This window comes from Amphiura filiformis, chromosome 17, assembly GCF_039555335.1.
Source record: "Amphiura filiformis chromosome 17, Afil_fr2py, whole genome shotgun sequence".
Lineage (NCBI taxonomy): Eukaryota > Metazoa > Echinodermata > Ophiuroidea > Amphilepidida > Amphiuridae > Amphiura > Amphiura filiformis.
The window spans coordinates 47236257-47249713 of NC_092644.1; the positions used below are offsets into that span (position 1 = coordinate 47236257).

The 13457-nt window shown below is 38.8% G+C and overlaps 1 protein-coding gene across 1 annotated transcript; it reads right to left on the bottom strand.

The window, feature by feature from the left end:
• Positions 1–2516, bottom strand: LOC140137886 (uncharacterized). The gene is made up of 4 exons (XM_072159691.1): positions 2173–2516; positions 795–1444; positions 526–612; positions 1–308 (listed from the first exon to the last, which is right to left on the bottom strand). Exons 2-4 carry the CDS (start codon positions 1287–1289, stop codon positions 69–71), a joined length of 822 nt encoding a protein of 273 aa, XP_072015792.1. The 5' UTR covers positions 1290–1444; positions 2173–2516; the 3' UTR covers positions 1–68.
• Positions 2517–13457: the final 10941 nt, after the last annotated feature.

Genomic DNA, 13457 nt, shown 5'->3' on the forward strand with positions numbered 1-13457 from the left:
GGTCCAGTTCAAGTTTATGTAACATATAATGCAACACTGCTAAATGGACAAACTGAACTGAACAAAGTTTATGTTTGCTTGAATTTCTCAAGTACTGCTTTCATGTTGAAAGTAAATGTTTCTCTGGTTGCTGATCCTTGAACAGCTGTAGGAGGGTCCAGCACAGCTATGATGCTGGGTAATGGTTCCCTTGAGTAGTCATCATCCCGTGCCCATCTGTATACCATGCCATCATTGTTTACAGCTTCCATGTACTTCAGTTGGACACATTCTTCAAAGTCTTCTGGTAGCGGAGTGATGTCTGTAACCTGATGAGAGATCAGCAACACAGAGCTCATCAATTAAAATGTTTACTATGAATTAAGGGTCTAAATTGATTTTGAAAGCAAGATTCTGCTAAATTTTGTCTGAAGTTTTGGCACATGATGAAATCTGTCTCATAAGATTCACTTCTTATTTACAAATAAAACTGCCAGCAGGGCATATAACAATGGATAAATCAGAACAGAGAGTTATAGTATTTACCTGGGCTACATAGAGTTTTTTCTGCTTCTTGCCAACTAGGATGACAGCAACAAAGTCCCCACAAACTGGTCTGCATGTGTTCTCAGTCTGTAAATGAATGAAAAATTGGACAAAATAATATAAAAAGTTCTTATACTGGTTGATTTTTATTTTATTATGGTATTTTAATTCATTTTTATTTCATTTTATTATTTTTATTCGATGATAATGAATGATTGATGAATTGTTAATTGTTAATGGTTGCATTTTTAAGATGTTTTTAAACTTACTTTGTCATCATCATCATCATCATCATTGTCTCTGTCACTATCACTGTTTTCTTCCACTTCACTGGTCTCTGTGTCATCCATGGCTGTGTCACTGTCTTCTCCATTTTCACTGTTTCTCCCTGTATCACTATCACTATCTGAATCGTCATCATCATCATTGGTCGCTGCACTGCCACTGGTTCCTGGTGTCAACTTACGTGCCCTTTTCTCTGCACAAGGGCTTCCCAAAACATATTTCTTTTTTCCAGGACTGAGGTCATACACTAACTTCTTTAACACAACTGCTTTTTTCCGTGGGCTTTTTGGGAGGGCAAGTGAAGCTCTTTTTAAACTTCTGACCAGTGAAGGTTTATGTGCATAGGAACTGGGAGGAGTTGATCCCGATCCAGCCTCTTCAACTGCCGGATTATTGGTGGCCTGCTCGTCAGTTTGTGCAGTGTTATCTTTCTGCAGGCGTTTAGCCTTGGCTCTAACTTCTCGCTTTTCGAGCAGCATCTTTCTTTTTACACTCTACCCAAAAATCTGGATTGTTTCTTTTCATATCGATTCGCTTAGATTTTTTCCGATAACGATCTTTACTCGTCAATCTTGCATGATGCAGTCTATAATACTCCTTCTGTCGAGTTTTCTGATCTTTTGGTTGAATTAATCTGAAGAAAATTTTAAAAAAAAATCATCATTCATGACTTAGACTTTTAAATATATCGTATTTTATGTTCAATGCTAGTGTAGGCCTAGTACCAATTAGGCCCTTCACACTTAATTTTTAGTTTCTTGTAAAAAGGTTTCAAAAAAGGGACAAGGTGACTTTAAATTATAATATTAAATTAAATCTATTATTTTTCTTTATTAAGTTTTAATTATTACAACCAATTATCAACTCATTTTCACTAAAGCGGGCATTTATAATTATTTCACAACAATGTAGGGGCCTATTTTATTTTACAAATAAGTTAAGGGTGGAGTTGTGCTCTTTTTTTCCCCATCATTATTGTTGATATAAAGTCAGAAAATGGCAAATAGAAGTAATTGAAAGTCATTTTAAAGGAGAAAGTCCAAAATAAATATAAAAACAATCATTTTGTAATTTGGAAGGGCAATGTTAACAGGAATTTACTAGTTAAGAAACAACTGCAAAGGGCCTTATTGATGATTATATTCTATTCATTATTTTATTAACAATTATTATTATTATTATTTCATTATCATACATATAATTAGGCCTATTATCAAATAATAATCATCATCATTGCCTTCACCTTAATTGTTAATGATGATTTATTACTTTCCAACATTTAGAATGAGTTTCAAGCAGAGATTCCTCACAGCAGGAATTAAATAAATAGGTCTATCTTGCGAATTAATATAAACAACAAACCTTTTTTTTGGCTTTTAGAATGTCTCCATATCCACCATGTGCTTCTGGCAATGGCTGCAGGCAGAAAGACTGAACATGCTAGAAGGGTTTGTGCTTCACTGCACACAAGCTCAGCTCAATGTGAAACTTCCTCATTTGCATATGGGTTTGTCCACTATTGAGAGGGGTGGCAGGACCATGGCACGCTTGAAAATGTCCGTCCGTGACAAATTTGTTGTCCGTCCGTGACATACATATATTGTGAGATTATATTAAGATGGATGTATTTTTATTTGGTTTCAACCTTGGTCAGTGATGACTAGGTACTGGTGAGATAGTTCAGCAGGTTTGTTTTTCTAAATATTACTAAGAGGGGGAGTTAAAAAACTTTTCGTTTATTTTTCTCAAATCACGGACGGACAGCACAGCATCAAAATACAAACACGCGTGTAGTATGTTTAATTGAGAGTTAAAATTTTCCAATTTTTGTTGATATTTTAAAGAAATAATATTGAAACTATACATTAACACACTCAAAACAACAAAAAAATTATAACAAGTTTTATATTACCATACCATAAAAAATTAAGCAAATGTCCGTCCGTGGACGGTGTGTTCTGGACCCCTACGAACAAAATGGTGTGTTCCAAATCAACGCAAACCACTTTCAGATTTTTTTTCTTGTTCCATAAACTGCAGATGTGTGCCAAAAATATAAGATAGGTTTCATCATAAGAAAACAAAATTTATTTTTTCTCAACCATGCTAACCCTTAACTGATCAGGCTCATGTGACTCCGACCATGGATTCTCACCAGCTATGTGTAGAATGTGCAAGGTTTAAGATTTTGTTACCATTCACATTATTTTGCTGGTATAATGCACTAAGTTGTTTATTTGATAATGAATCAAGCAAGAGGTATTGTTTTACATTGAGATTGCTGTACATGTTTCATAAATAAAAGGGGCATGTGATTTATATTTAAAGAGAATTGTTCTAATTGTGGGCATCTGGAACATGGGAGTCTTTCAAAAGAATTTATATTTTGACATCTAATATAACAACAACAACACCAAAACTGCATTTATATAGCGCCGTATGCAACACGTCAAGGTGCTTTACAGAGAATAGATTAATATGTCCTGTGTTAATTAAATAAATGTTCTCTTTTAGTTGATGGATGTTGATATCCAACATCCAAATGATATGCATTCATGAGGAAATCAAGATGCATGTACACATGACCATCATGATAAAAGCACATCAGGTAACCAGTTGCATCCCCCATCAGAAATAGCAGCAGCATTCCAGCAGCAGCATCAGAAATATTCTGCAGCCTTCTGTTAAGTTCCACATACTTCCTGTGGCTCTTCGCCAGGACTTGTCTGGCCATAAGCTGATGGTATCATGTACCTACCAAGATAGGTTTTGACTTTGGAAGAAGAATGTTAACCCATACACTTTCCATATTTGCATTACTAATGTCTGATCTGATATTAAAGGCTACTTCAGCTCTAATATGCAACCCCCCCTCCCTCACGATTGTGGTCATTTTGCACAATATTATAGTTAGGTATGTTAATTTCAGAATCATTTATTGTTTCGTCTAACCAGCTTTCAGTCACCCCAATGACAGCAGCATTTGAATTACGCGCAATTAGTCTTAGTTCTTCCAACTTTGGTAACAGACTGCGTGCATTGATGTGAAGACAGTGAAGACCTCGCGTTTTGAAACAGTTAAATGTATCAGGCTGAGCCCTTGACGGACGAGTCACTCAATGAATTTATCCCGCTGGTTCCTTGTTGTCTTCTGGGGTTTCAAACATGCAGTTGGGCAACTGGGCCAACATAATTTGCGGCATTCATAATTGAAATCTTCTCCAGATCTTATCAAGTCTTCATATTTTTCTTGAGAAAAACCACAGCACTTAATATGTACCCAAGTGTCACACGTATCACATGACAGCGCTTTACTAGATTTAATCACCGCCTTCTGACACAAAATACACGGGTACTTTGGAGTTCTTGGACCTGGGCATGGATCAGTGTTGTAGTCGAGGCCGGCCTAGCCGAGACCAAGACCGAGACTGAGACCAGACAGTCCGAGACCAAGACTGAGACCGGCTGATCCGAGACCGAGACCAAGACCGGCAGGTCCGAGACCGAGACCGGGCTTGAAAGTATAATATCATTAATAAATGATAACTATCTCGGTGACTGGTACATGATGGGTCATATAATCTATTTTTAGTGCTAGCTTTTTAAGCAAGGATAACAAAATTCAGTTATTTTTCAAAACGTTTGGATCCAAAACAAGAGATAGGCGGTTCAAATGACCCATTAGTAACATCCCAATGATAGTCTTTTTGGCATTCGGGGATGGTGTTGGAAAACAATTCTTAAACGAGATCTGATTGCGACCGCGAGCATGCACAGCCAGCAGTGACAAATGAATCTGTGAGAACCGGAAGTGATCCCTTAATTACCTTTGACCCATAAAAATATTACATAGTGCTTGATTTTTTATGCCTCCACTGCGAGGCATACTGTTTTTGCAATGTCCGTCCTTCCGTCTTTCCGTCCGGATGCCATATCTCGGGCATGGATGGGCGGATTGACTTCAGATTTTCAGGATAGGTGGGTCATGGTCAAAAACTCTGGCTACTTTTTTTTGGGGTCATCCAGGGTCACCCAGGGGTCATCTGAGGTCAAATTAGTAAAAACTGTCGTATGGGCATGAAATTTCGTGGGTACAGTCAATATATAGAGCCAAATTTTTGGAAGGTCATTTCGGGGTCATCCAATGTCATCCAGGGGTCATCTGAGGTCAAATTAGTAAAAACTGTTGGATGGGCATGAAACTTGGTGGGTACTGTCAACATTTAGAGCCAAATTTTTGGAAGGTCATTTTGGGGTCACCAAGGGTCATCTGAGGTCAAATTAGTAAAAACTATCATATGGGCATGAAACTTGGTGGGTACAGTCAACATTTAGAGCCAAATTTTTGGGAGGTCATTTTGGGGTCACCAGGTGTCATCTGAGGTCAAATTAGTAAAAACTGTCATACGTACATGAAACTTGGTGGATACAGTCAACATTTAGAGCCTAATATTTGGAAGGTTATTTTGGGGTCATCCGGAGTCACCCAGCTTTGTATCAACTTGTGAGTATGTGCCACATCACTCCCTTTGGTGGAGGCATCACAGGGCATAAGTTTGTGTGAGGGACGGACATTTTCTATGTGAGGGACGGACAAAATGTTACAAAATTTCAAATTCTGTCAGATTTCTCCAAATCTGCCACTAATGCAATCCTTGATATCTAAATGAAGTGCAGTTGTCAAATTAATTGAAGTTCATTTGAAATATCATATGATATACCCCCCTAAATACTTGTGAGGGATGGACGGCTTGTCTGTGAGGGATGGACATATGATCACCTAACAATCTTATTCAATGTGTATTTCACTTTTAATTTCAAATTACACAGCAATTTTACTTCATGCTGTTTGTTGGCAACACCCAATTGTAGTTTTACTGATAAAGAAGCTGTAATTTAAGTACTTTTTATCAATTTTTAATACTGAATAAAAACTTCATTTTAAAGTATATAACAAATGTGCGCAAGCCGACAACCCCACAAACTTCTGGCATCACAAGTACACAATCAGTAACTTATTTCTACATTTCAAGCACCCTTTGAGTTTTCATGTGGGCACATACAGATTCATTTACTCAGTTTGGTGAATAACTGCTGCACGTTTTCAAAGTCTTCCTTGGCCAATGTCAACATATTATGATCTAGATAAAGAAATAAGTGATGGTGCTTCTGACAGCTTGTACATCTTTTTTGCCTGCCCAGGATTTCTCTTTCTTCACTCTGAATGTATTCTGTGTTGGGCTTGCCTGTTCCAGGAACTCCAACTTCACTTTGTGTTCTAAGTCACCTTCACCTATTTCTTCAAGAAGACCAATAAACCCTGCAGTAATCAAACAAACTAAAGTAGACTGCAAACCACTGGCCAACTTGCAACTTGACTGTGGAAGTGGTATCACAGACTTTTTCATCGACATTATCATCATTCACTACTGGTGTGGTTGATGCAGAGCTAGAACTGGGAGCAGAGATGATGTATTCCAGGATCTCCATTGTGTTGTCAGCTGGTGTCAGTGAGGAGTTTTTGTAAAACCTCAATTTCCATAGCTGATTAGACCTCTCTCTCACTACCTGGCGGACTTTATGGGTGCCTTGTACCACAGAAGCTGACATGAGAGATTCGGAAAGTTTAATTACTTTACTCTTGTCCAGATATAGCACTTGTGTTTTCAAGATGTTATTTGCATATGATGCAAATTCCTGTGCTGACGCTGTAACAACCTTGTTGGCCATTACATCCCTGTACACCCTGCTCTTGACAGATTGCATCAACCACACCCTTCCCATGATGGGATTCAAAATAGTTCAAAGTTATGTTCAGTTTGGAATGATAGTCACAAAGCATGGCAAATGTGTATTGCGACTTGAACTGAGCAGCGCATCCATCACTCCAGAAGTGAACTGTGTGAAGATTTGGCACCAAAGATTCAATTTGCTCAAGTAACATGTTGTTACTTGTGAAGGCAACTACCTTTCCATGCTTATTATGATCAGACTCATTAGTCACAACAACGAATGACTTGTATTCTGTGGTGCCAGGTGAAGTAGAAAACCATACACATGCTGTGTATAAGGCAAAGTTTTCATGTCCGAAGTATGCATATCGGATTTCATTCTGTTGCTTGTTCTCATAGTTTTCTGCGAAGTCAACATGGATTATGGCTGTACCAGCGGGGATATTCTTCCGTATGGCTTCCATCATGGAATGTTGTGTCTTTATGTTGTAGTGGTGTCGTCGATATTTTTGCAGCATATTTTGAAAGTCCTCTGCTCTGCTGCTTGCTTGTTTTCCAGAAAGAGGTTTGACTAATTTCTCAGAGTCACTTGTCACTGTTCTTTCTCCTTGAAAAGTTGTCAGCGAATCTACAGTAGATAGCACTTCCAGACAGTCATATAATGGACCAACTATTCCTGGACATATCTCACACAACCCATCTATACATTGCTAATTTTCATCAGAGCAAATGGTCAAACTAAGTAAGCCCCTCTTTGAGGTTGTTGGAAGCTTACTATGGTGATGTATAGATTGGATCAATAAATTCAAGTTCTCACAGTCAGGACACAGACATGAAAATTCCACATATTTCCTGTGCCTCTTGGCCAGGACTTGTCTGGCCATAAGCTGCAGCTTACATGCAGTTGTATTTGCTTGTTCCTTCTTAAGGTGGCCAATAAGTTGTCATATATTAGGGTGAGATATCTGAACTCTTCAGTTAAAACCATTATGCCAACCCTCAAGGTCATTGTTCATCCTTCAGGGCTCACCGTGGACACTCCACAAGTTAAGTGGAAATTGCCCAGCAATCCATGTATCTGATAAATATAATGAATAAGAACAGAATACTTTGGTCCGATCCCTGCACCAGTGTGTTTATACTTCCTGAAGATTTATGGCAATTGAAGAAAGGAAGGCATCTTGAATAATTGTACCAGCAGCATACTGATCAGAAATATTCTGCAGCCTTCTGTTGAGTTCCACATACTTCTTCTTTCTCTTCGCCAGGACTTCTCCGGCCATAAGCTGTAGCTTACATGCAGTTGTGTTGGCTTGCTCCTTCTTAAGGTGGTCAATAAGTTGCCATATATATATTAGGGTGAGATATTTGAACTCTTCAATTAAAACAATTATGCCAACCCTCAAGGTCGTTACTTGTACTTCGGGGAACAAGTCTGAGAAATCACAGAAATCAGAATAGCCTTTCTTGCGGAAGAAGGCAGAAACAGAATGGGAGATGAGCTTTTCTGCATCTCGCGTAGACTGATTCCTTGCACCAACAAGGGCTGGGTGCGACAAGTCTTTCTTCCTTGACAGCATAGCATCATAAAATGCAGCTGTGTTGGGTTATCCTCTTCATCTAGTGATAGGGATCTGCTCGCTCCATTTGAGATTCTTTTGTTGTAGGGTCCTTTTCAGGGACATACAAGTTGTTAAAGAAATAAACCCCCTCTGCATAGTAATTAGCAAGTGTAGCACAAAAGGTGTAGTATGTCACTATTGTTTTCAGCTGATCAGTTAACTTCTCTAGGCAGTTGGTGTGCCAAGATGACAGTTCATACCCCTCTTTCTTCAACAGCCGTGACCTGACCTCTGAAATGGCTACTGTCAGGTCTGCAGAAGAAGATATCTTGGTAATCACAAAACAAAACCTGCCCAAGCCTTAAGTTTGTGGATCATCAGGTTTAATGGTTCATTGAGTTCTAATACATTTGTTTTTTCAACTAGTCGCCAAAAGGGTCCTGTCACAAATTTGTTCAGCTTAAATTTTATCCGTACTTTAGCTTCTGAAGTGTTCCAATTCTCAGACTTTTCACCAGGCACTCCATGAAATAATAGTCTCTTCTTGTCTGACCTTCTAACTGGTCCACTTTTTTCCGTAATGTTTGAACCTCCTCACGTAGTTCATCAGCGTCTTGCTGGGCAGTGGCCGCTTTCTCTTAAGCATCTTTAACTTCCAATTCTTAGTTTCTGTTATGGAGTTGGAGGGTGTCTGATTTGATATTTAGCAAGAATAGCTGCCTTAAGTGCGTTATAGTTGCGTGAGTCGGTGATTGACATATTTGCATAGGCTTCTTTGGCCTTACCTGAAAGAGCAGGCACCAGAAAAGTGGCCCACTTACTTTTGTCCCACCCATTAGCCTCGGCCAATAATCATACGCAAGCAAATACACATCAATGTCCTCGTTGTCTTTTAAACGAGGTACACAGATTTTATCAGGCAATACTTCGTCCGCTGGTACAGGGGCAGGGGTTTGCAGCTTTTGAAGCGCAACATCTTTTTCCCATTGCAAACGCGCAAGCTCAATTTCTTTGTGAGATTCAACCTTTTTTAAATGATTAAGAATGACACCCACACATGTCTTTGGGGAGACCTGGGGGTATACCAGGGGATATGTAATGTCAGCGTAATTGTCATTGCTAGCCCCAGTGTCAGAAGCACTATCTGTATTTGTATCGGGACTATTTTGGGAAGCCATACTGGAATCGGGCTGACTCTTATTTTTTACTTTTGTTAGGCATGATATTTAAAAGAAAACCAACAAGAAAGTACAGGTAGGGACACATTAAAAAAAAGGGCAAACTCACTATCCCATCAGTCAGTCGCTCGCAACCATTTAACTGCAAACGTTTTGCATCACACTTACATCAGAATATAATCACTGTACACACTGATACACCCACATACACAAGCAATTGGTGAAATTGAACTAAATAAAAACAAGATGTCGCTCTTGAACCCCAAACATTTAAAAGGAAATTAATAAGAATATCTTGGTATGCAGGCCAAATTTTCAAGAAAGCTCTATACTCTTATGTCCAAACTTTTGGATCTCAAACATTAACAAATTGAAAGAATTTATATTAATATCTAAATCAACCTGCCCAAACATTTTATAAAATACTACACTTTTGGACCTCACACATGAAAAAGTGATAGAATTGAAATTGATGCCTTAATCAACATGCACAAACATTTTATAAAAACTTTCATATCTCAAACATTGAAAATTAAGATAATAATTTCTATGATATGCAAGCCAACACACAAACCTGATACATGCTGATTGTTGAGTAATAAGTTCTATTCGCAAATTCAAGTCCATAAAAAAAAACATGGTCCAGTCACAAGTGTCATCCTTCGTAAAACATCCAGACAAAAAACACATAACTTATGTTGTTAGCACTGCTGGCTGCTCACAAAAGTTCATTGTAGAAATACCACCACTGTTGTAAGCCTTGCATCAACAGCATGAGAAGTGGAACAGTTCTCCATCAGTTGAAATGCCACTGCACAAAAATGAGTTCTGTATCATCGGCATATGCGATACTATGATCATCCGAATCAAGTTTTCAATTCTGCAGTTCAACTCACACTCCTACATTTGTATGGCGTTCCATTTTCCATAAAAAAGTTTCCGCTGCCACCATGTTATAGAGTTGGAGGGTGTATATAGTTAGTAGTTAGTAGGGATTCATCAGACTCAGACACACTGTATATATTATATAAAACAATCATCTCTCAGTTCTTTTCTAGGTATAAAGAATCCAGTGATACAATAATCTAGTCTATCTATAAAATCATATTAATGAGAAGCATGTTCGCCTTCTAACACCCAAACTCCAATTGATCTCTCTCTGCTCTCATTCTCCTCCTCTGGCCACATCCAAACATCACACCACTCCTCACCCTGTTCCTCTCACTCACCCTAATCTTCCATTCATGGTCAAGCCAACTTTCAACCAATCACAGGCTCCCACATTTCCCACCTGTCTCTCATGCTAGTCACATGCAAATGACATTGAAACATTTCCACAATGGTCAGCAATTTTGTAATTTTGCAACTTATACACTAATTTCAAAATCTCACATACACACATTAATAATACAGCTTCATGACAGTTTCTTTACTTCTCCAGACAGACTATCTATTGTTTTTTAAATTTTAGCTGCTGTTGCATCCATAAATGCTTTCAGTTCATGGATTTCTTTTAGTATAGTCTCACCTAGTTCACCTCCTTTGTTACTACGCAGATCAATGGGTCCTGGGTTCAATTCAACATCCATGGCTATTGTGAGCAGTAGAAATGGACTGCACTACAGCTGACAATGATACCAACATGGCATTTGAATTTCCCTCTCCCATCTCTTGCTTCATGCCAGACGGCAATCACTTGCACATATTCTGCCTCTGCAGAAGAGACTTTCTTGGGGCAGAAACAGAATGGGGGAGACGAGCTTTTCAGCATCTCGCGTAGACTGCTTCCTTGCACCAACAAGGGCTGGTTGTGACAAGTCTTTCTCCTTTGACTGCATAGCCTTATAGAATGCAGCAACATGAAAGTGTGTTGGGCGTAACATGCAAGAAGAATGTCTTGGTAACATTCCCTGGAGATGAAGTGCTCCTTGAGCATCAATCCTTTCGAGTGATGGACCCACAAGCGCCAAATCCTGAAAAAGTTTGTTACTTGTGTGATGTCCACTGGTATATCATAGGATTGATTGAGGCATTGAGCATCCAGCATCAGACACCCCCTGCCAGCTACTAGTAATTGGGAGACAGGCTTAATTGCCTACAGACTGAAAATACAGGGAGATCAAAATGGCTGCCTACCTGAGCAACACGGATGGCACATGGGCTGAAATAGTTGCAGATTTTTATATCTAACATTTGCAATGTACATGCAAGGGATTCACCAGAAAGACTTAGCAGTTATTCAAGAACCTAGTGGAGGTAAAGTTATACGTTGGTATGAAACCATTCCAAGGAACTGTTAAGCTTAAGCTAGCTGTGCTGTGTTATTTGATTCTGTCATGACATGACTTTGAGGAGTGTACACGAAGACGCGAACTCACGAGCATGCATTAACTGGCTACAGAGTACAGACTAGTCTTCATGGAAACTCCCAACTACAGATCAAGACATGATATGGATAACAAATGACTCTAGATCATCTCATGCCACAATGATGGCACTGCCAATGATAACATATTAATATTCTTACTCTATGCTAGTATGATATACATTATATGATTGTGCATGTGTATTATAACTTGTGAAGCAGGTTAACATGGTTAAAGCCCCACCTGATGATGTAATTAACCCCAAAATAAATGTTACTAGTGTTTTATTGTTCTGAAATAGTAAAAACAGTGTACTGTGTGTACTTTGTGTGAACCTGGTAGTAAAGGGTATTCTGTCCCTAGGCCATCAGTAAGGTTGGTATATCGTTGGTCATAACAGAATTGGGGGCTCACGTCCGGGAATGAATTAAGTAATTTGGAGCCAGAAATAGGGGCTCGTGTTCTGAGATATTGAATTAAAAATTACAGTACACTGTAATGCGTAAAGAAAGAAATACACTGTAAAAATTGGGTTTAATCAGTATCATCATCATGGCGCTTAAACCAGAAGAATTCATTGAGGATGTAACATGGGAAACGTTTGACAAGTTACGTAGACCTGAGTTGGTGTCATTAGGCAAATATCTTGAGTTAGATATTAAACAGGCAATGAGAAAACAAGTAATTAAAAATGCTCTCATAGATGTATTGGTTGGTGACGATCTTCTTGATGAAAAATATTTGGATAAGAAAATGGAAGTCCAAATTCAGGTTGGTGGGGTGGATGTAGTAAAACTTAAACAACTGGAAATGCAACAGGAAATAGAAATGCAGAAATTGAAAATCGCAGAGCAAGAAAGCATGGCAAAGTTAAAGATGGAAGAAGAATTCAGGGTGAAAGAATTAGAAATGAAAATGTCACTTGAGCATGAGAAATTGAAACAAGAATTAGCTTTCCAAGAGAAAAAGCTGGGAGAAAACCACAAAAAATTTGATGTCACAAAATATATCAAGTTGGTACCAAAATTCAATGAATGTGAAGTTGACAAATATTTCCTGCATTTCGAGAAAATCGCCAATAGTTTGTCCTGGCCAGAAGATCAATGGTGTTTATTACTACAGAGTGTTTTGGTGGGTAAAGCTATGGAGGTATTTTCCTCGTTACCAGTCGACGCTAAGTACCCCACAGTCAAGCAGAGCATCCTGAATGCTTATGAGCTCAGACCGGAAGCCTATCGGCAGAAATTTAGAAATACACATAAGACTGAGTTAGAAACACACTTAGAATTTGCTAGAAGTAAGGAAGTTCTGCTTGACAGATGGTTACTTTCTAAGGAAGTTGCCAAAGATTATGAGAATTTAAGACAGTTATTGCTCATTGAAGAATTCAAGAGGTGTGTACACTCAGACATCAAAACATATCTAGATGAGAATAAGTTGAAAACTCTGAACGAGGCAGCCACAATGGCTGATGAATATGCCCTCACCCACAAAGCAAGACTGGGAAAGCCCCACTCAAACTCTAATTTTTACAGGGGATCAGGTAGAAGCACACAAGGAGAAAAAGTTTCGTCCACTGAGGTTCGTGATACAAAAAGTACAGAAGTTCCCAGTGACTCTAAGAAACAAGTTCGGGCTAACAATGAAAGTAAGCCTAAATCAGGGCCTTCATGCTATCATTGCAAGAAGAAAGGGCACCTAATGTCCCAATGTTGGAAACTTCATGGGAAACCAAGTTCAACTCCTGTAGCGTCGCAGCCCCTGTGCGTGTTAATGAGAGTCTCCCCAGTGAAGAACAAAAGGTCATAC